A 23,697-nucleotide genomic window follows, 5' to 3' on the forward strand; every position below is an offset into this window, starting at 1 on the left:
TGGCTTAGTGTTAGAAAAGAGGACAGAGAGTGAATAATGAGAGCTATCTTTAAAAAAGTAACCTCAGCAATATCCTGAGCCTAAACACCCAAGAAACACATGTATGCGAGAAAGGATGCAGTTTTTAGAGGGGAAGGGGGCACCGACTGAGGAAGGGGGGGGGGGGCGCAATTTCAGTATTTGCCATAGGCGCTATATTACCCAGATACGCCCCTGCCTGAATGTTAGGGTGAATGTTGTAATTGGGCACCAGTTGGGTTGTATCAATATTTGGCCATTTGTATGTGGTCCAGTCATGGAGAAAATCCAAAGACATAACAACCAAAGTTGTTTAGGTAATACTTTTAATGACCAACTGGAAAAAAATTCCTTGCAAACTTTCAAAACTCTAAAGGATACCCGGAACTGACATGTGACATGACGAGCTAGACATGTGTATGTACAGTGCCTAGCACACAAATAACTATGCTGTGTTCCTTTTTTTCTTTCTCTGCCTGAAAGAGTTAAAGGATACCCGAGGTGACATGTAACATGATGAGATAGACGTGTATGTACAGTACACAAAAAAAACTGCGCTAATATAATAAAAAGGGTGGTAATTCAATGGTGGTGCGCTGCTCCTTTAAATCAAATCACAACATAAATACCAATAGCTGCGCACAGAGATTACTGCAAACAAGTCTCTTTCCTCTACAAAAAGTAAAGTCCTATAGGTAGACAATCTAATACTCTTCCTAAGTTCCAGGTCACTCTGCAATGGCCACCTTCGGCAAGATGTCACCACCACCACACCCCACGCAGTGGGCACTCACCGCTCTTATTTAACCCTCTGCTAGATGGGTCTTCAGCGCCTATGGGGTCATCAGGCTGCCCCCTGCCACTCAAGGAATCTCGTCCACTCAGTTCAGCTTGTTGCAGGATCACATACACCTCTAAAACATAATCAGAGCTCCCATAGCGCAATACTGTAAAACCAATTTATTTTTTTAAAAGTGTGCAAACTTACAAACATGGGCTTAGTGGTGGGCACAGAGTTTTAATGGGCTCTAACCCAATCGTAGGCCACCAGGTCGGCTTTGCTGCTGACTCGATTCTCCTCCCGTGGCTTCTCCACCTGGGCCCTGTAGTGCTTGTAGGCTGCTAAAATCTGGTCGTGTAAGCTTGACCGATTTCATCGCTATAGCTACTCATCAGACGCGTGCGTGACCCAAACTACCTTATTGCTTTATACCTACACCCAATCTCTACATCCTCCCCCTTCCCCCCATCTGATCCGGAAGTGCGGGGACGTAGCATGTGATGTTGATCCTGCAACTAGCTGAACTGAATAGATGAGATTCCTTGAGTGGCAGGGGGCGGCCTGATGACCCCATAGGCACTGAAGACCCATCTAGCAGAGGGTCAAATAAGAGCAATGAGTGCCCACTGCGTGGAGTGTGGTGGTGGTGACATCTTGCCGAAGGTGGCCATTGCAGAGTGACCTGGCACTTAGGAAGAGTATTGGATTGTCTACCTATAGGACTTTACTTTTTGGAGAGGAAAGAGATTTGTTTGCAGTAATCTCTGTGCGCAGCTACTGGTGTTTATGATGTGTATGTACAGTGCCTAGCACGCAAATAACTAGGCTGTGTTCCTTTTTTTCTCTCTCTGCCTGAAAGGGTTAAAGCAATCCTGAACTGAAAAAAATAAGTCAAAATAAACATACACAGGTCATGCTTACTTCCCGCATAGTCTGCTCATCAATCTTTTTCTCCTCTCCCATGTCCTGTCTGTCCACTGTGATCCATGGAATTCTCTGTCCTCTATTTTAAAAATAATGATGACCCTGTAACAGCTTCTGGGTCAGCACTCCGTTAACCTGTAATATCGCCCACTTGAGCCATAGGGAAGCATGGACATAAGCATGGACCCTTGCGCGTCAGTTGTCCTTTTAGTTATAACTCACAGCAACTGATTTAGTGAAAAAGCGTCCTAATGCTTTCAGCTTCTGGAGAATCAAATCTGACTAGATTTAGTCAGAACTGGAAGGAATCATTGTTCAAAGAAAATGGCAAGCTTCTGGGGGAAACGGATAGCGAGGTAAGTATGTAATAATCATTTGCAGGTAAATCATGTGTTTATTCATTTTAAATAATTTTAATCGCTTCAGGGACCCTTTCTTCTTCAAGCATGAAACAGCTTTGTACAGTTCTGATCCAGTTCTTTATCATGCATGAAGAAGAAACTTAAGCGGAACTGAAGATAATTTTAAAACAAAGTTTCACTTACCGGGGGCTTTTGCAAGCCCCCAGCAGCCATCCTGTGCCGCGCCGGTACTCCACGATCTTCCATTCCCTGCCGCCGCTCCGTTTCATTCCTCGATTTGTAAGTAGAGGGGCTATTGCGCCTGCGCAGCCCTGCCAGGCTTATCCTTTTTTCCGTGTTCCCGTCTGCAATAGTGCTATTGTGGACTGGAACACGAAGAAGGATACGCGTGTCCAGAGCCGCACAGGTGCAATGGCCCAGTGGTGAAACCGAAAGTAGCTAGCGACGGGAGAACGGAGGATCGTGGAGGACCGGCGCGGGACAGGACGGCTGCTTGGGGCTTGCAGAAGCCCCAGGTAAGTGAAACTGTTTGTTTTACAACTATCTTCAGTTCCACTTAAAGTTTTGAAAGCTTGCAAGAAACTCTTGTAGTTAGTCATTAAAGGCATTACCTAAACAACTTTTGTTGCTAGAGTATATCTTTGGATTTTCAGTGAATTTGACATTTGCTCATATATTGATGGGCCAGTTACGCTTCCAAGCTACCCAATCAAATTTGAGATTTCAGGGCATAAAGGAATCGGATTGGTGGCTGAAGGGAGTGTGGACACATCAGGCCTGCAGAGTCCTTAGAGGTCAGGTTATTCCCAGAATCCCCATCACCTCAGTCTTCCCCATGTAACAACACAAATGACCATTTCAGCATCTCCGTCGCTGTTCTGTTCTGCAGGAATTTCCTGCCGGCAGCTCTCAGACTGGTCAGACCTGTTAGATGATGTTTGCAAGCCTCCAAGTTCATCAGTCATATAAAAGCTGCTGTTTGATCTTTATAACCTTAGGACGGACACTATAGTCTGCGGGTTGAAAATCTCAATCCAGTAGCCGTCCGGGTCTTCGATAAACGCCAATCCTTTCACTTTCCCTGAAAATGAACAGACATGAATACCAGCGGTTATATGACAGGTTTCAGCGTTTTCTCCTCGGGTGTCTCATACAGAAGCCGGGAACACCCAGATCCATTGACGACAGTCATAATCACTGAGGAGTGTCTCGGCTGTTAGCTGAGTAATACTGTATACAGTTCTCATGAAAGACTCAAAACTCGTGCTGCAATTGTTACTTTTCTGTGTGCTCTAAACTTTACACTCTGGCAATGAACAGCTTTGTAATCAGACTGTCCGAAGCATTATTAGCTGAGAAATTACTGCACCAGACACCTTTGAAAATGTTTTCTGTCCTTGAGAAGTTATCAGCTGCAGAAGATTTACGTTAAGTATTAACAACTTTCGATCTGACACCAGATCGACCATCAGACAGATCCCTTTCTAAACAAATCTGATCAGGGACGGGTCTATTGCTTACCCCAGGGCTGGATTTACCATAAGGCACTGTAGGCACATGCCTACAGGCGCCCAATGATGGAAAGGTGGCTCACTCCCCTCCTCTAGTGCCTCCCTCCCCCCTTTCCTATGGAGAGTCCCGAGCTGATCGTGAAGGAGAGTTTACTCATCCAGCTCTCAGCATTTCACTGATGCAATCTCTCTTCAATCAGGTGTAACTCTGGCTACCTAATGCTAAGAACACCGGTAGCTACCTATCATGGGCAAGGTAAGTAAGGGAGAAGTGACAGCTGGGCCAGCCAGCACACTTGCGGTGCGGTTCTGCAAGGGTTTGTAGGCCCATGGAGGGCGAAGTCTAGGGGGCCAGGACATCTGTGCCTATAGGCTCCTGTGATATAAATCCGGGCCTGGCCTGCCCACACACTACACACAGATTTAAAATAGATTTTAGCATAAAACTATGTTGAAAATCGTCCTGCTGCTACCACAACGTGTATATGCATGTCTCCAATAACAGAACAGAAAAGTTACCGTATGTTACCGTCTATTAAGTAAAGATAAATACCGAAGTCTGGTTTCTTGGCAAACGTGACTCCAAGCTCCTCGAATCTCTCACAAGCAGCGTGAACGTCTGGGACAGAGATTGCTATGTGACCTGCGGACAGGAGGACACAGCGGATGACGGACAAGCGGAAACAAGCAACACACACAGCTAACAAGCTTTATGCAGGAATCAGCACTAAGCAGGGGTGGGAGTTATGAAGGAAAGGCTAAAAACTGAAAGTTGGGTACAAGGAAGATTCTGATTGGCTGCTTGCAATTACTTGAACCATAGCAAGCCAATCACAGTTATCCAGCAGTGGCAATGAACACAGAATGTTATGTCCATTGGTGGTACTATGGCCCTTAGCCAATTAACTTTTTCGCCTGAGTTTTTTTTTCTCAGATATCTCAGCACTTTGCAAATGTAAAGATACTAAAGATAGGTAAAACAAAAGTCACATCAAACTTATTGTGAGTACTTGTATGCTGGGAGATTTAAAGAGGAACTCCAGTGAAAATAATGTAATAAAAAAAGTGCTTCATTTTTACAATAATTATGTATAAATGATTTAGTCAGTGTTTGCCCATAGTAAAATCTTTTAAATCCCTGATTTACATTCTGGCATTTATTACATGGTGACATTTTTACTGATGCTTTTTTGGCAATTGGAAACAGCTATAAACAGCTATTTCCCACAATGCAACAAGGTTCACAGACAGGAAACTGCCAGGAGTACCATGGTCCTCAGAGTTTCTTGTGGGAGGGGTTTCACCACAATATCAGTCACACAGCGCCCCCTGATGGTCTGTTTGTGAAAAGGAATAGATTTCTCATGTAAAAGGGGGTATCAGCTACTGATTGGGATAAAGTTGAATTCTTGGTCGGAGTTTCTCTTTTTAAATACCGGTTAGTAAGGTTTGAAAATAGTTACCAGGATGTAGGCCTATTTGTCTTTGTATACACTAAAAGAGATTATGCGCTCTGTACAATTATTATTAGTATTGATTTAAAAAATGCCAACATATTCCATGGCGCTGTACAGAGTAAAAAACAAACGTGGGGTACATAACAATACACACAATGCTATACACAAAATATAGACACTAATATAGACTACTAAACGGCAGTTGTAATAATGCAAGTTGTGGATCCAGTGATCCGCGCACATCTTACTGCTGCCTATTGCTCTAGCAGTGTGGGGGAAGGAGAGATGCGGTGAGTGGGGGTGCGGCGGGGTGGATTCTTAAGTTGCAAGGTGAAATAAGAATGTGCTGTTTTACTTACTTGGGTCTTCTTCCAGCCCCTAGAAATGCCTGAAGTGCCTGCGCTCCTCGATGCAGCTGCAGTCTTCTCCAGTGTCCCGCTGTCAGCCTATCAGGCTTCTGCGCATGCGCGGAATGCGCTTCTGCTCAATGGGTGGGCGATCCATTACAGACTGACAGACCACAGCTGCAGCTAGGGACACACATACGTCTAGCGGCTGGAAGAAGCCCCAGGTAAATAAAAAAGCACATGCTTATTTCACCTCGTAGCTGCTTTGAAAAGAATCGGGGGGATTACTGGTAATACAGAATTGGCAGATGTACTGTAATAACAGTGACAAACGTAACATAAAGAACAAAATGCATAGCAGATTCCAAGACACAACAGGGTGAGAGAGCCCTGCCCATGCGAGCTTACAATGTAAAGGAATAGGGAGAAAACCAGAGGTGAGGGTCATATACAAAGGGCTTCATTCATCAAGATGCGCTGCTAAAGCAGTACAGTTTAATGAGAGGAGCGCAAGCTCAGTGCACGCTATGCTGCGATAGTGCAGCATAGAGTGCGCTGGTAACTTACGTGCGCTCCTTGTAGTTGACGGCCGCGACCGCTCCACTCCTCCCGCCCTGAGCCTTGATGGGTCCAATGGCTTTAACGGACTTGATCCCCGCACGTTGATTGGCCCAATCGGCTGCCTGTGAATATACATTACTATATCTATGTATAGCTAGAGCTAGCTTTAGGTTTTATGTAATAAGGAGCACAACTTGGCAAGGGGAATGGCCTAAGGGCCCATTTGTACTGTGCTGGTATGTGTCTTGCGAGACACGCCGGGACTTGCTGAGATGCCAGAACACTTCAGAATCCCTCCAGCCGTACCATGCATGGCTATAGGGATTTGCATGCGTGGCTTGAGTTTTTGCTGCATTCTGTTCTGTCGGACAGAAGCCTATTGGGAATTGCAACAGTGGAAATAGGCCCATATTTAGTAGTTTTGAGGTAGTGCTTAAATAGGAACTTTAACCAAGGATTTGCAATCAGCAGCTGATACCCCCTTTCCCATGAGAAATCTTTCCCTTTTTCCTCGAATAGATCATTGGGGGGGGGGGGGTCTGTATGGTGGATATTGTGGTGAAACCCCTCCCACAATGTGATGTCATAACCATGGTCCTGACAGTTTGCTGTCTGTGAACCTCATTGCATTGCGGGAAATAACAGCTGTTTCCAAATGCCAAGCAACCAGTATCTCCCTCTGTGCATAGAACTCTCAGTAATGAACGTTCTGTACAGATCACCTGGCAGATCTAAAGATGTCACCGCCAGTGATAAATGTCAGAATATAAAATCAGGGAGAGGAAAGATTTTACAATGGGCAAACACTGACTAAGTAATCTATAAATTAATATTGTTTAAAAATTAAGAAATGCTATTCATTATGTTATTTTCACTATAGTTTCTCTCTAAAAGAAAACTGTAGTGAAAAAAATGCCCGATCTGGCTAATTACCTCAATATAGGGGAGTCTCTGGATGATGGAGAGGTTTTCCCCGCCCCCCTCCACCTCTCTATTCCTCTGCTGTCCCCTCTGAAAATCCGCTTGTCGACATCTCGTGCACAGACCCGCTCTGGCTCAGCTTTTTCCACTGAAGCCCAAGAGGGTCCGTGTTACTGTGCAGATGCAGTGTGGCTGCGCTTCTGGGGTCCCTGCTCGTGAACGGATTGGTGGAGGAGTGGTTGAAGATCCAGAGGCTTCCTTCTCCCAAGGTAAGTATAATTTTTCAACTTCCCCAATCTCACAGATTTACTTTAAATATCCAAAATCCAAAGGCGGAAGAGCGACAGATATGCTTTGAAAGGGGATTCCAGAGGAGGGGTGAGACTTGCGAGAAATCTGTGACCAGAATCTCATTTTTAAAGTGAAAGAGGAAAGAATCACCAATCCTGTACAAAGGTTCGAACATCTACCAAGCGAGAACCAGCCGCACATATTCCAGCATGGAGTCAGGGAATGCTGTGCTAGAATTAACTGACTGAATATTGGCCGTCAGCAATAATGCAGCACTTGCTTACTGTGCCAAGATATTCATGGTAGGCAGGAATGTATTTTAATTGTTTTTGTTTCCCTAAGGAGTAAAACTAAAAAAAAAAATGTTTTAAGGGCTAGTTAATACAGCCATTAAAGAGAACCTAAACTGAGAAGGATATGGATTTTTCCTTTTAAAATAATACCAGTTGCCTGACTCTCCTGCTGATCCTGTGTCTCTAATACTTTTAACCACAGCCCCTCAACAAGCATGCAGATCAGGTGCTCTGACTGAAGTCAGACTGGATTAGCTGCATGCTTGTTTCAGGTGTGGGATTCAGGCATTACAGTAACCAAAGAGATCAGCAGGACTGCCAGGCAACTGGTATTGTTTAAAAGTAAACATCCATATTCCTCTCAGTTAAGGTTCCCTTTAAGGCATGCTCAAATGTCGCAACCCTTTTTAAGCCCCTATGGAGGTATGGGGCCGTGATTCAGCGAACACCACTGACGCTAGAAGCTGCATGCACCCACTCTGAAAATGTGCTCAGTTAATGGTAATCAATGGTAAACACATTGAGACAAACGCTTCCAGTCATCTCAACGCGGGAAATGGTGGATCTTGTGGATCTCTGTGAGGATGGACAGTGCTAGCCCCAATTTATCTCTTTGTATGTAATTATGTATCATGTAATGTATAATAATGTCTCAAACCATCACCACGTACCAAACCCCAGAGGTGGCGTGTTTCCATTGTGGAACGGCTTTTCGTCGTTCTCCGATCCCCAGTTGCTGGAAGACACACAAGACAGACAGGAAGTGAGTTGTGTCATAAGGATGACCTTAGATGGGGTGACTGGTGTAGTCACACAGCCATTAATACAGAGAGATTGCCAGCTCCTGCTAAAATGTCTTCATGACTTCCTCCTCTGTCATCCATGAGCCCAGGGGAGGGCTAAGGCCCTTTGGCCTGTGGTGCAAACACAACCATGGGGCCCTTGGAGTAGGATGATGGGTAGGGCTGGTCAATGAGATGCAAATAATTCCCAATTGAGGCATGCTTATGTCAATCTTGCATGCAAACTCATTCGGATTGAAAATGGACCAATCAAATGCCACCTTGGTGGGATTTGATTGGTCTACATTTAAGCTGCAAACTTGCATACACAATTTGAATAACCCTGAATTAACCTGAAATTATTTCTATCTCCTCAACCATCATTGGTGGTGGGGAAGGACAAGGGCCAAAGAAAGTAGGTGGTGCCATTGTCAAATCTAACTCGACAATGTCCCAGCTGTTCAGTACCCTATTGTGTCTGAACTTTCCCACAATGTGTCATCACCTCTGACTGCTGGTCGGCATTGAGAAACACTTATGACTTCTGGTTCATATTGGGGGTCTCCTGTGACGGCTGACAGATACTGGGGGGCCACCTATGACTGCTGGTATGTATTGGGTGACACCTATGACCGCTGGCTGATATTGGGGTCACCTATGACTGCTGGCAGATATTGGCGGTCTCCTGTGACTGCTAACAGGTATTGGGTGTCACATATGACTGCTGGCAGATATTGGGGGTCTCCTATGACTGCTGGTGTATATTGGGGGACACCTATGACTGCTGGCTAATATTGGGGTCACCTATGACTTATGGCAGCTATTGGGGGCCTCCTGTGACTGCTGGCATATTTGGGAATCTCTTATGACTCCTGGCAGATATTGGTGGTCTCCTGTGACTGCTAACAGATATTGGGGTTCACATATGACTGCTGGCAGATATTGGGGGTCACATATGACTGCTGGCAGATATTGTGGGCCTTCTGTGACTGCTGGCATATTTGGGAATTTCCAATGACTCCTGGCAGATATTGGTGGTCTCCTGTGACTGCTAACATATATTAGGGTTCACATATGACTGCTGGCAGATATTGGGGGTCACATATGACTGCTGGCAGATATTGTGGGCCTCCTGTGACTGCTGGCATATTTGGGAATCTCCTATGACTCCTGGCAGATATTGGGGCCTCCTGTGACTGCTAGCAGATATTGGGGGTCTTCTATGACTGCTGGCAAATATTGGGGGCCTCCTGGGACTGCTGACGGATATTGGGTCCACTTATGGGGGTCTCCTATGATTGCTGGCAGATATTGGGGGTCTCCTATGTCTGCTGGCAGATATTGGGGGTCTCCTGAGACTGCTGGCATATATTGGGAATCACCTATGACTGCTGGCAGATATTGGGGGCCACTTATGACTGATATTGGGGGTTTCCTATGACTGCTGGCAGATATTGGGAGTCTCCTGTAACTACTAGCAGATATTGGGGGTCTCCTATGACTGCTGGCAGATATTGGGAGTCTCCTGTGACTACTAGCAGATATTGGGGGTCTCCTATGACTGCTGGCATATATTGTGGGTCTCCTATGATTTCTGGCATATATTGGGGGTATCCTGTGGCTGCTGGCATGTATTGGGAATCACCAACGACTTTGGGGGCCACTTATAACTGGTGGATGATAATGGGGAGGGGGGCACCTATGACTGCTAGCAGATATTAGAGGTCTCCTGTGACTGCTGATATTGGGGGTCTTCTATGACCGATAGCAGATATTGGGGGTCTCCTATGACTACTGACAGATATTGGGGGTCTACTACGACTGCTGGCAGATATTGGGGATCACCTGTCACTGCTGACAGATATTGGGGGTCACATATAACTGCTGGCAAGTATTGAGAGTCTCCCATGACTGCTTGCTGATATTAGGGGCCACCTATGACTGCTGGCTGATATCAGACGTCTTTTGTGACTACTGGCTAATTTGGGAGACACCTATGACTGCTAACAGATATTGGGGTCTCCTATGACTCCTCTCCTATAACTGCTGGCAGATATTAGGGGCTGCCTATGACTGCTGGCTGATATTATAAGTCTCCTGTGACTAGTACTAGCTGATATTAGGGGCCACCTATGACTGCAGGCTGATATTAGAAGTCTCCTGTGACTACTAGCTGATATAAGGGGCCACCTATGACTGCTGGCTGATAGTGGGTCCACCTTTGACTACTGCCTGAAATTGGGAACCATCTATGACTGCTGGCAGATATTGGGGAGCAAGGATGGCCAATGAGATACAAATAATTTTGAGTCACTGACAACTGCAGGAGCATGTTAGCTCTGTGAGACCATCTCATAATTAGTGATTAGCTAACAAGAAACCCAAGCATCAAGCAGGTGAAGAATGCTCATCCTGCTCACCATCAGGAATTATCCTGGCTATGTACAATGTCAGAGCCTGTCAGAGGTTTTAGTGGTAGAGGAGATGGTCACCCATGACAAATTATATGTGTTTAGTGAGAGGGCAGGCACATCATAAAGATGCTACAGGTATAACATGATGCACACAACTTACTGGGTAAGCTCCAGAGTGGCTTTGCGTGAGAATGTCCAGGCTTTTCTCTGCTCTGGATCTTCCGGAATGTCCTCTTTACTCTCATAACCCAGATAATACTGAGAGAACTTCATAGATGGGAAATCAAGCTTGTGCAGGAGACTGCGATGTAACAAGAACACAGAGAGAGAAACTACAATAATCTACCACACCTTCCAATATAGACAAAGAAATGCTGCTCTTTCATACTGGAGGACTCTGTCCAAGGCCCAGGTCACACGGCCGGCTACTATTAGTTTGTTTAGCCAAGGCTAAATGCTTTTCTCCACTTGCCCAACCAGGAAGTCTACAGGACCTGAGTACAGCACACAATTAAAAGTCTTTATTCCACATATGGTTGCAGAAGATTTCCACTGTACTGTGTTTGTTTAGCAAGATTAAAGGGTCTAATTAGTTCTTATCAGCAACTGTGGATAACTGCCATGGCAGTTCTCTATACACTGAGGGTTTACCCTGTGACCCCAAAGGCATTGTGTTACTCTGTTTTGCCGCAGGGTAACACTACACCAATGTAAATCTATGGGGCATTTCATACATGGTGTGGTGTGATGCGATGCGCTGGAAGTCACAAATTTGATGCACAGGCAACAGTGCTTTAGGGGTTGGCTTGCGTGGTGAAAAGCATCGACTAGAAGTCATGTAACTATGGCAGCGCAGCTTTTTACATTTTTTCGGCGTTCCTCTTGCGTCGCGCATGCACGGGAGCACATTTTTTCAATACGCTTGCTGCAATTTGAATTCCAGCTACAGGATGTGAGCAATAGAGAGCCTCACTTCCTGCTTGGCTTGCAGCCAAAAGGGAGATTAACGCACATTACCGTGGAAATCTCCAAAGGCTATTTTTAGCCGGTTAGAAGTGTGAAACCCGCCTTACAGTGTCTTCTGCTAAAGTGCAACCAAGTGATTTTTAATACAAAGAGAAAAAGGACACAGAGAGCCCAATATAGTGTAGTATGTATAATAAGGGGTAATTGAAAGTAAGTAAACAATAAGGCTCACAAACCAGGGTCACCACCACTGTAAATGCAGGTGAGGAGATTTAAGGGGCCCATACACCTAACAATTTTTCCACCGATATACGGCCGATTCGATCACAGTGATCGAATCGGCTGTGAAATCGCCGCGCACACCGCTGACAGAACGATCGATTTCCGTCCGAAATCGATAGTTCCCGTCTATTCCCGTCGATCCATCCGTGCGGAAGATTTTTCTCGATCGCCGGCGGGTCGGGAGTGCGTCGATAGCAGCGTTCGAATGCCCGATGACCGACGCAATACAGCGGGTATATATTACCTGTTCCGGACGGCGCGCATCCCCTGGTCCCCGCTGTCTACTTTCCGCGCTGGGTTCCGGACCGGCTGCAGCTACACAGAACTTCCTGTCCCGGCAGGAAGCTTAAACAGTAGAGCGCCCTCTACTGTTTAAACTTCCCATGAACAAGAAGTTCAGTAGCTGCAGGAACGGTTTGGAGCCCGGAGCGGAGAAGAAGACAGCGGGGACCAGGGGACTTGTGCCGGCCGGAACAGGTAATGTATGCAGGGGGGGGGGGGGGGGGGGGCGGCAGCCGCGGCAGCTCCACAGATTGTGATCGGTTTCAGGCTGAAATCGATTCACAATCTATTTGCAGTTGGCCATACGATCCCTCTCTGATCAGATTCGATCAGAGAGGGATCGATCTGTTGGTCGAATCTGATGGCAAATCGACCAGTGTATGGCCACCTTAAGACCTGTCCCCACTCAAGATTAAGATGTCGTACTCTGTAGATCGGAAGAATAAGAGTATAACACCCCTTCAACAGGGGTGGACTCAAGTATCGCAGAAAAAGGAAACAGAGGCACCAACAGGATGAAATATGCTAAAATCTTTAAAATTTCGGGGAGGTAAGACCACCACTGCCTCCCTAGAAATTTTAAAGATTTTAGCATATTTTATCCTGTTGGCGCCTCTGTTTCCTTTTTCTGCGAAGTGACTTTTAATGGTTATATAGCTGAACTGAATGATGTATAGGTGTCTCAAATTCTCAAGCTATCAACTTACGTCATTCCGAGACATTTTGTGTAGAATTGTAGAGATTTCTCTGGATCTTTAATGCGTAGCATGGTCTGCTGCAGGATAAAGTCCTGAAAAGGAACAAGAATGTTAGCACTAGCACATGATAGATGTACAGCGTAGTGAGCAAAAAGTTAGTGATGTTTGTAGTTATTATTTTTTGGTACGACCCATTCTTGCCATTGTGTTTTAGATATGCTGGTGGTGTGTTTGGGATCTTAGTCCTGTTCCATCACATTTGTATAAGTTTTAGCTGTCACAAAGATGGCCTCATATTTGACTCTAGAACACTTTATTCTACAAAAGAGTTTGTGGTTGACTCAGAGACTGAAAGGTGCCCATGTCCTATGGCTGCAAAACAAGCTCAAATCATTACTCCTCCACCACTGTGCTTCACAGTTGGTATGAGGTGTTTTTGCTGATAGTCTGTGTTTGGTGTTTGCCAAATGTGGTGCTGTGAATTACGGCTAAATATCCCTACTTTGGTCTCATCTGTGCAAAGGACTTTTTCTAGAAGACTTTTGGTTTGTTCAGGTGCAACTTTCCACACCTAAAGCCTGGTACGCACATACAATTTTGTTTGGCCAAACATTGATCAATGTTACTACATCCACGTAGTATGAGAGCTTACAAGGGATGGTCGCTAGATTCCGCGGAATTAAGATTTCCGCGATTCCGGTCGGAAATTGGCAAATCCGGTCCGTCGCATCTGAACGGAATTGCTCTAGCGATCCGGCGGAATTTCTGCGGAATGATGTATATTCCGGCGGAATGCAAATTTTTGGCAGCCAATCAGGGGCGTAGCTAGAAATCACTGGGCCCCATAGCAAATTTTTTTCATGGGCCCCCCTCACCCCCCGGGTAAATTCTCCCTCCCCCAACACAAACAGAAAACAAACGCAATTCGGCCCACATTTCAGCAGAAAACAAACGCAATTTGAGCCACATTTCAGCAGAAAACAAACGCAATTCAGGCTACATTTCATCAGATAATAAACACAGTTTGGCCCACGTTTCAGCAGATAATAAACGCAATTTGGCCCACGTTTCAGCAGATAATAAACGCAATTTGGCCCACATTTCATCAGATAATAAACGCAGTTCAGGCGACATTTCATCAGATAATAAACGCAGTTTGGGCCACATTTCATCAGATAATAAACGCAGTTCAGGCGACATTTCATCAGATAATAAACGCAGTTCAGGCGACATTTCATCAGATAATAAACGCAGTTCAGGCAACATTTCATCAGATAATAAACGCAGTTCAGGCGACATTTCATCAGATAATAAACGCAGTTCAGGCGACATTTCATCAGATAATAAACGCAGTTCAGGCCACATTTCATCAGATAATAAACGCAGTTCGGGCCACATTTCATCAGATAATTAACGCAGTTTGGGCCACATTTCATCAGATAATAAACGCAGTTCAGGCGACATTTAATCAGATAATAAATGCAGTTCAGGCCACATTTCATCAGATAATTAACGCAGTTTGGGCCACATTTCATCAGATAATTAACGCAGTTTGGCCCACATTTCATCAGATAATTAACGCAGTTTGGGCCACATTTCAGAAAAAAAAAAAGAGAATGTACTCACCTGAAAGAAGTCTTCTCTTCCGGCCGTCTTCTGGCGAGCAGCTCCCCCGGAGATCTTGCTCTTCCTCCTCCTGCAGTCTCCCGCGGACCCGCGCTGGCAGTCAGGCAGAGCAGGGCTATGGGAAGATGGCGCCCAAAGCCCTGTACTGGAGACACAAATAGTCTCCAGAGCAGGGCTTCGGCGGCAGCCATCTTCCCGTAGCCCTGCTCTGTGAACTGGCTGGCGCAGCGTCAGTGCTGGGCCTGCGGGCAACAGTGTGACGTCACAATGACGTCAAGGAGCTTCTGAGGCCCCTAAAAACGTGAGGCCCCTGGCGGCACCCCTGCACACACACGCACCATGCATGCATACACACACAATATACACACACACACACACACACACACACACACACTCTCTCTCTCTCTCTCTCTCTCTCTCTCTCTCTCTCTCTCTCTCTCTGGGCCAGTTACTCACAGTGTCTGTCTTCCGATGCTGTGACCGGGCAGACAGACGGGAAGGGGGCGGAGCTACACACGGGAGGGGCGGAGCTACATGTGGGAGGGGCGGAGCCATAGCCAGCGCTGCTCTTCTGTGTTCCGGGCCAGGCCAGAACTATGGAGTAAGTGTCGGCAGGCGGAGGGATATGCAAAGAGGCGGCAGGTGGTAAATAGTCCCATTTCACCTGCCAGCCTCTTTGCAATGCTGCAATGCTGCAAGGGGGGGGGGGGGGGGGGCGGGCGAGGGTGCTCACTCCAGCAATCCTGAATGGGCCCTGGGCCCATGATTAAAGAAAAAAAAAAAAGCAGGAAACAAAAATAGGCTGCAGGACAGGCGGGCCCCCCAGTTGAAGCGAAGGGATCCGGGCCCTATAGCAATGCTATGGTTGCTATAGCGATCCCTACGCCTGTGCAACCAATCACAAGGAAGACCCTAGACACCCTAGACACTGTAGACAGAGGCTAACAAACAGACTTCTGCATGAAAATAGGAATTTCTGCACCAATTAGAGCCTTAAGAATTACCAACCAATCCTACGTTAGCAACAGGGGCGTAGCAATAGGGGGTGCAGAGGTTGCGACCGCATCAGGGCCCTTGGGCCAGAGGGGCCCCCACTCAACTGCAGTATTAGCTCTCTATTGGTCCTGTGCTCATAATAATCACTTCTATAGATACTTTGAATAGTGGTAATCATTAACAAGCTGTTCCCCAGTCCCTTCTTGTACCTCTGACACTGTATTTGCCATTGGTTTTGATGCGCCGTATCATTTGTTATGTATAGAGTGCTTGGGGGGCCCCAATGTAAAACTTGCATCAGGGCCCGTAGCTCCTTAGCTACGCCACTGGTTAGCAACTAGCTCCCTAGCTACCTATCAGCACCTATTCCACCCATTTAGTATATAAGAGAGGTGTGCAGTCACAAAGCTTGTGGGTTTCAGTCTGGTGTTGGAGACAGAGGAGAGACAGACCCATACTAGTTGTTTTAACATAAAACAAAAGTCTTTTTCAAGACTATATATAAACCAAAAGTTTTTTTAAAGACTCTGTGAGAGAGAGTTAGAGTGTGAGCTGTAGTAGTAGTAAGCTAGCTGTATTTGTGAGAGAGTTACAGTAGATTGTAGTTTGAGTGATAGATAGTAGTGTAGTGTGCTAGTACTGAAGAGCCAGTCAGGCCGCAGGCTTAGTGTTTGACAGAGTGAGAGTGAGTTAGTTGATTGATTGATTAGTGATTGATAAGTTGAGTGAGTGTAGTGCAAGTTTTTTTTATTTTTATTTTTTTCTTTCTTTATTCATTTTTTTTTAATTTATTTTCTTATTTATTTCATCCCCTTATTTTGTAATCTCATCTGCTCTGTCGCTCATACCCCTTCTCCAATAATGTTTTTGGCCCCAAAACAATGGAGCGAGAGCAGCAGCAATTTACTGACACTCCTAAAAGGAAGTGGAGTGATGGTGGTGCTGGTGGATCACGGCAAGTACGTGATCAGGTTGAGGGTGGCAGCAGCAGCAGGAAGCGTTCCCCCCTGGTCAGAAAAGTCTTCCCTGTGTTTGCAGCACGCAGGAAAAATTTTTTCAAGCTAGTGGCAGCAGCACCAGTAGTGTCCGCCAGGTTCCTCCTGACCAGAACCTGATCACAGCTGCTTCTCTTGACGAGGTTGTTTCCTCCCAGTACTCCATTCCAGAAGTACAGCACACCTACATCGCTGAGAGAGATGTGGAGAACGTTTGGGAGGAGGCATTGGAGGAGACCATGGGACCAAGCTCCCAAGAAGTGGTGGGTTCTGTGGTGACAGAAATGGCCACTGTGATCGCTTCATCCAGTGTCACCAGTCAACATCAGTTAACTACAGAGGTGTTTGGTGGCCAGGTGGAGAGTCCAGAAGAAGAGTCACTCATTGAACTGGCTGATATTTTTGATGATGAGGCGACTGATCCAACTGGGTTGGGCACTGGCAGGCGTGAGCAGCTTGTAGAAACAGAGCAGACGGTTGGCCACCAGCAGCCTGCAAGTGCTTTTCCGTCTGTCAGTAACCGCCAGCAGTCCAATGCTGAGGATCGAGGTGCTAGAACAGTTCGCACCACTGCTGGACGTGCACGCACGTCCCCTGCATGGAATTATTTTACTGTTCTGGAAGAGGATGAATCCAGGGCAGTCTATTCTGTGTGCCGTAAATCGGTGAGCAGAGGCAAATCGGGCAGCGGGTTCGGCACTTCAGGGCTGATAAGCCATCTGCGTATCCACCACAGACGGGAGTTTGAACATGTGAAAAATTCCAATAAGATGGGTGGAGGAAAAGCAACAGCAACAGGCCCCTCCTCTTTTTTTCTACTTGTCCTGTGACTCCTGTCTCTATCCAACCTGCTCAGTCCCATTTCAGTTCAACTCCCTCTGTAAGCCAGACTGGTAGAGGACTCCACACCTCAGCAAGCACCTCGTCATCACCCTTGGTGTCCTCTGAATCGCCAGTGTTCCAGCGTCAGGCCTCTGTGCCAGAAATGTTGCAGAGGAAGTGGATGCTCCCTGCAGCTGATCCGTTCATTGTTAAAAATAACGCTCTCCTGGCAAGGCTGTTAGGCCAACAGCTGCTGCCCTACCAGTTTGTGGACTGTGCCCCCTTCCGCAGACTGATAAACAGTGTTGCTCCACAATGGCGGATCCCCAGCCGCCATTATTTTGCTAGGAATGCTATCCCTGCCCTTCACCAGCACATTGTGGAGTGTGTCGAACGATCTATGGATCACGCTGTTGGTGGAAAGGTGCACTTCACCATGGATGGCTGGAGCAGCAGGCATGGGCAGGGAAAGTATCTGACTTTTACCGCCCACTGGGTCACCCTCCATGGTGCTGCTGAGGAGGGTGCTGCCACGTGGGTTGAAGGGGAGGCCTGTTCCACTTCTCTCTGCTACCCATTCTGTTCAGGGCCAGTCTGCCGTTGCTGAGCCTCCCAGCAAGTGGTCCCGCTCCTACACTGGTCTGCAGCACCATCGATGCCAAGCAGTGCTGAAAATGGAATCCATGGAGGGGAACAGGCAAACCGGATCTGTAATCCTTGCAGCCTTACAGGATCAGATTTGGCAGTGGCTGACCCCCCGAAAACTGGACACAGGTGTAGTGGTGTCCGATAATGGTGCCAACATGCTGGCCGCTATTTCGGAAGGTGGCTACACCCACTTACCTTGCTTGGCCCACGTCTTCAACCTTGTAGTCCAGAAATTTTTAAACACTTTTAACGGGTTGAAGGATCCTGTGGCCTCAGCATGAAAGGTATCAGCCCACATCCGTCGCTGCGCAACTGCCACCGCGGCCATGAAACTGCTGCAGCGCCGCCATAGCCTGCCGCAGCACAGGCTTATTTCAGATTGCCCGACGCGGTGGAACTCCACCCTCCACATGCTGGAAAGGCTGTGGGAACAGCGCATGGCGGTCAGGCTATACCTGTCTGAGGCATCTTCCACCAGAACAGGGCCACTGGACTACATCACTGGGGACCAGTGGCAGCTGATTGGACAGGTGTGCAAAGTATTGGAGCCGTTTGAGCAGGCCACAAAAGTGGTCAGTGAGGAGCACTGCAGCATATCGGAGGTGCTCCCTCTTGTCTTGATGATGGAAAAGGCTCTAGACTAACTGGTCGAACAGGGGGATGAAGCCCTACTGAACAGTGGCCAGTCAAGTGAATGTGTGAGTGGGCATGCTCCAGTCCTGGATGAGGAGGCAGAGCTTGCGGAAGAACCCATTGTCCGGGGGTGGGAAGAAGATTTTGACGTGGAGCTGGAGCATGATGATGACAGTTCTGACAGCCAGGAAGAGGCGATTCATGGCAGACATCTCTTCCGCATGGCTGCACATATGATCCAGTGCCTCAGTAAAGACCCCCGGATTAAAAAATTAAAATCAAGGCTCAACATGTGGGTGGCCACCATCTTAGATCCCCGGTGCAAGGGGAAAATGCGGCAGTTCATACCCCCTCCCAAGCAGATGCCAGGATGACCCAGATCCGGGATGCCCTTCTTCGTTGGGTAGAAGATGCGTTTCCTGCACCTGTATCCCGGGCCCAAGCTACCAAGCCTCGTCATCATCATACTCAGCAAATGTCTGGTGGTCCCACTCCCAGCAGCAGCAACATTACCAAATCTGTGAACCTGCTGAGTATGCTGAAGGAATTTTACCAGCCAGTGCCAGATACTCCTAGCAGCAGCACCACCAGCGGACAAAGTGGTCACCGCCAGTGGCTGGCCCGTATGGTGAATGATTACTTGGGGTCGGCCAGTGCTCCAGACTATATGGAGAGTAACAATGACCCCATGGAGTATTGGACCAAACAACTGCATGCATGGCCTGAACTCGCTCAGTATGCACTGGAGGTCCTTGCATGCCCCGCCGCCAGTGATCTTTCTGAGCGAGTATTTCGCTCTGCAGGTGGGGTGGTCACCGACCAACGGACCAGTCTGTCCACAGACAATGTGGACATGCTAACCTTCATAAAAATGAGTCATGGATCAGTGACAAATACAAGGCCCCTCTCACTGATTCATAAAATGACTATTATACTGACTACAATCATTGGCCTACGACAACTCCTGCTACTCACAATTTTTTTTATGGCTGCCGTGGAACCAGTAGGTCCCATGGCCTACGACAACTCCTGCTATTCACAATTTTTTTATGGCTGCCTTGGAACCAGTAGGTCCAATGGCCTACGACAACTCCTGCAGCTCCAAACCAAACTTATAATGACCGCCGTGGAACCACCGCTAGGTCCCATGGCCTTTGATAACTCCTGCGGCTTCAAACCAAACTTATAATGACCGACGTGGAACCACCGCTAGGTCCCATGGCCTACGACAACTCCTGCGGCTTCAAACCAAACTTATAATGACCGCCGTGGAACCACCGCTAGGTCCCATAGCCTACATGAGTCGCGACAACTTCTGCGGCGCAAAAAAAAATTCCGGTGGAACAGCCAGTAAGTAGGTCCCATGGCCTACGCTTGGCTAATATTGCATTACCTTTGCAATACCTTTAATTTTACCAGCGGAACGCGTAATCCCGCGTAATACCGGCAGAATGCAATGGCAACGGAATTTGGTTCTGGCGGAATTCCGGCGGAACAGAAATTACACTTTCCGATCATCCCTAGAGCTTACCTGCACGATTATTTCAGAGCATTCAAAATCTGTAGCCCCTCATACTACATGGATGTGGTAACATTGTTCAGTCATTGGCCAATCAAAATGGGATATGTGTAACACACCTTCAATTTTGATTGCCCAATATTACCACTTTCATGTAGAATGAGAGCCAACAGCTATTGCATACTATGAACAGATTGTGTAGGTAAGCGCTCATACTACATGTCGGTCGTAAAATTGGCCAATCAAAGTTGGATGTGTGTACCATGGTTTAGTCATGCTGTCACATTATTTGTGTACAAACACACACACACACACGATTTCTGAAGATCTTGAATTTCTGGTGGGGATACAGAAAGTGATCAAAAAGGAAACTGTATCAACTAAAATGTTCTGTTATGTAATTAGGATCTGCTACCTTTTCCTGGATCATATCAGGTTTCAGAGAGGTTTAATATTGATTTATAAAGCGCCAACATATTCTGTGGCGCTGTACAAAGTAAGAAACAAACATGGAGTACACATTAATACAGACAATCGTATACACCAATATACAAAATACAGAGTTGGTACAAAATACAGAATCGATACAAAATACAGATTTGGTAATTACGTGACAAAAGTAACATGATGAATAAAATGTATAACATATTCCAAGACACAAAAGGTGAGAGAGCCCTGCCCTTGCAAGCTTACAATCTACAGGAATAGGGGGAAACAAGAGGTGGGGTAGTATACAATAAGCATACTTAGAGGCAGTGTGTTTTAGGATATCTATCAGGAGTACAACGTGGCCAGAGGTTAAAAAGGGATGGACTATGTTTGTCGGAAAAAGTGAGTTTTGAGGGAGCTTTTAAAGTGAACCAGAGATTAAATTAAGTAAAGATTTGAGACTTACCTGGGGCTTCCTCCAGCCCCATAAACACGTCTGAGTCCCACATCATCCTCCTGCGGTCTGCCGTTCAGCCACGATCAACCCCGGTAACAGGCTCAGTCAGGTCCAGTCTGGGTCTTCAGCGCATGCCGGACCTCCCGCACATGCGCAGAAGACCCTGACTGAGGTGACTGAGCCAGTTACCGGGGCTGATCGCGGCTGAACGGCAGATCGCGGGAGGACGGCGTGGGACTCAGTTGAGCTTATAAGGCTGGAGGAAGCCCCGGGTAAGTAGCAAATCTTTACTTTGTTTAATCTCTGGTACACTTTAAGGTTTGTGAATAATTGGCGGGAGACTGCGAGTGTAGCCTGCAGAACAAGACTTTATTTTAACAAAATTCAGGGCTTCCTGATGGTATCAAAACAATTGTTCCCATGGGACTGCTCTCATCTGTATTTATGCAGCGACAAAAGCACTGTGCAAGATGTCAGCACTACATAAATAATAAATAATAATAAAAAAAAAAAATCATGACTAATTTTTTTTCATAGCATTATTTTTTTTTTTTTCACAATCAAAGTTTATTGATATAGAACGTACATGAAGAGAAAAACAATATATCAGTATGAATATTACTAACGCCAGAACAATGTTTACATGTTGTTTTCATAGCATTATTTTGTATCCGTTATTACAGATATTTATAACAAGATACAACATTGAGAAACCCAACATACAGAGTAAGGGGTTGAATATATGATAACATACAGAGTAAGGGGTTGAATATATGATAACATACAGAGTGTATGTTGAATATATGATAACGTACAGAGTAGGGGAGGAGGGATATATGATAACATACAGAGTAGGGGAGGAGGGATATATGATAACATACAGTGTAGGGGAGGAGGGATATATGATAACATACAGTTTAGGGGAGGAGGGATATATGATAACATTCAAAGTAGGGGAGGAGAGATATATGATAACATACAGAGTAGGGGAGGAGGGATATATAATAACATACAGAGCAGGGGAGGAGGGATATATGAAAACATACAGTGTAGGGGAGGAGGGATATATGATAACATACAGAGTAGGGGAGGAGGGATATATGATAACCTACAGTGTAGGGGAGGAGGGATATATGATAACATACAGTGTAGGGGAGGAGGGATATATGATAACATACAGAGTAGGGGAGGAGGGATATATGATAACATACAGAGTAGGGGAGGAGGGATATATGATAACATACAGAGTAGGGGAGGAGGGATATATGATAACTTACAGAGTAGGAGAGGAGGGATATATGATAACATACAGAGTAGGGGAGGAGGGATATATGATAACATACAGAGTAGGGGAGGAGGGATATATGATAACATACAGAGTAGGGGAGGAGGGATATATGATAACATACAGAGTAGGGGAGGAGGGATATATGATAACACACAGAGTAGGGGAGGAGGGATATATGATAACATACAGAGTAGGGGAGGAGGGATATATGATAACACACAGAGTAGTTATATGTACAGGAACACAGAGGTGTATGATGAATGTATAGGATATATATGGACAGGCAATACCTGTGTATCTGGGTCAGGCTTCTGTGCACCGGTATCACAGGTCTCTGGTGTCTCCTCCATGTCACAGCCTGGCACGGCACCTACTAATCATCACCTATCATTCCCAGACTGACACCTCCACACCTGGACACACCCAGCTCACACTCTCCAGCCAATCAGCAGCGGCTCCAGGGTGGTGACTCTGAAACTAGTCATACAGGCAGGGGGACATATATCAGCACAAGAATAATGCTGCACTTCTGGATGCGCCACTTCCTAGCTTTGCTTTTTGTTTCTGTTTTACATTTGTAATGCGTCCTCTCCCTGTATATCAGGTATGAAGCTTCTGGCAGCTCAGTGCTGTATAGCCAGACATACACTGTGCAATATGTGGCAGATCAGGTGATCAGTCTCCCCCTGTATATCAGGTATGAAGCTTCTGGCATCTCAGTGCTGTATAGCCAGACATACACTGTGCAATATGTGGCAGATCAGGTGATCAGTCTCCCCCTGTATATCAGGTCTTCTGGCAGCTCAGTGCTGTATAGCCAGACATACACTGTGCAATATGTGGCAGATCAGGTGATCAGTCTCCCCCTGTATATCAGGTATGAAGCTTCTGGCAGCTCAGTGCTGTATAGCCAGACATACACTGTGCAATATGTGGCAGATCAGGTGATCAGTCTCTCCCTGTATATCAGGTCTTCTGGCAGCTCAGTGCTGTATAGCCAGACATACACTGTGCAAGATGTGGCAGATCAGGTGATCAGTCTCTCCCTGTATATCAGGTCTTCTGGCAGCTCAGTGCTGTATAGCCAGACATACAGTGTGCAATATGTGGCAGATCAGGTGATCAGTCTCCCTATGTATATCAGGTATGAAGCTTCTGGCAGCTCAGTGCTGTATAGCCAGACATACACTGTGCAATATGTGGCAGATCAGGTGATCAGTCTCCCCCTGTATATCAGGTATGATGAAGCTTCTGGCAGCTCAGTGCTGTATAGCCAGACATACACTGTGCAATATGTGGCAGATCAGGTGATCAGTCTCTCCCTGTATATCAGGTCTTCTGGCAGCTCAGTGCTGTATAGCCAGACATACACTGTGCAATATGTGGCAGATCAG

The 23,697-nt window shown here is 46.4% G+C and overlaps 1 protein-coding gene across 1 annotated transcript; it reads right to left on the minus strand.

Annotated features, from left to right (window-relative positions):
- Positions 1-898: 898 nt before the first annotated feature.
- On the minus strand, positions 899-22,691 carry LOC137570955 (lactoylglutathione lyase-like). Its single transcript, XM_068279642.1, has 6 exons — positions 22,594-22,691; positions 12,900-12,982; positions 10,823-10,963; positions 8,138-8,202; positions 4,150-4,239; positions 899-3,166 (listed from the first exon to the last, which is right to left on the minus strand). The coding sequence occupies exons 1-6, from the start codon at positions 22,651-22,653 to the stop codon at positions 3,072-3,074; spliced, it is 534 nt and encodes a 177-aa protein (XP_068135743.1). The 5' UTR covers positions 22,654-22,691; the 3' UTR covers positions 899-3,071.
- Positions 22,692-23,697: the final 1,006 nt, after the last annotated feature.

The sequence above is a fragment of the Hyperolius riggenbachi genome, chromosome 4 (genome assembly GCF_040937935.1).
Source record: "Hyperolius riggenbachi isolate aHypRig1 chromosome 4, aHypRig1.pri, whole genome shotgun sequence".
In the NCBI taxonomy this organism is placed as follows: Eukaryota; Metazoa; Chordata; class Amphibia; order Anura; family Hyperoliidae; genus Hyperolius; species Hyperolius riggenbachi.

Excerpts from the sequence above, each read along its gene's own strand:
- LOC137570955 (XM_068279642.1), bottom strand. The coding sequence starts at position 22,653 with ATGGAGGAGACACCAGAGACCTGTGATACCGGTGCACAGAAGCCTGAC. Across the intron at positions 12,983-22,593 it reads AGCCTGACCCAGATACACAG|GACTTTATCCTGCAGCAGAC; the intron begins GTATTGCCTGTC and ends GTTCCTTTTCAG. Across the intron at positions 8,203-10,822 it reads GCCACTCTGGAGCTTACCCA|CAACTGGGGATCGGAGAACG; the intron begins GTAAGTTGTGTG and ends TGTGTCTTCCAG.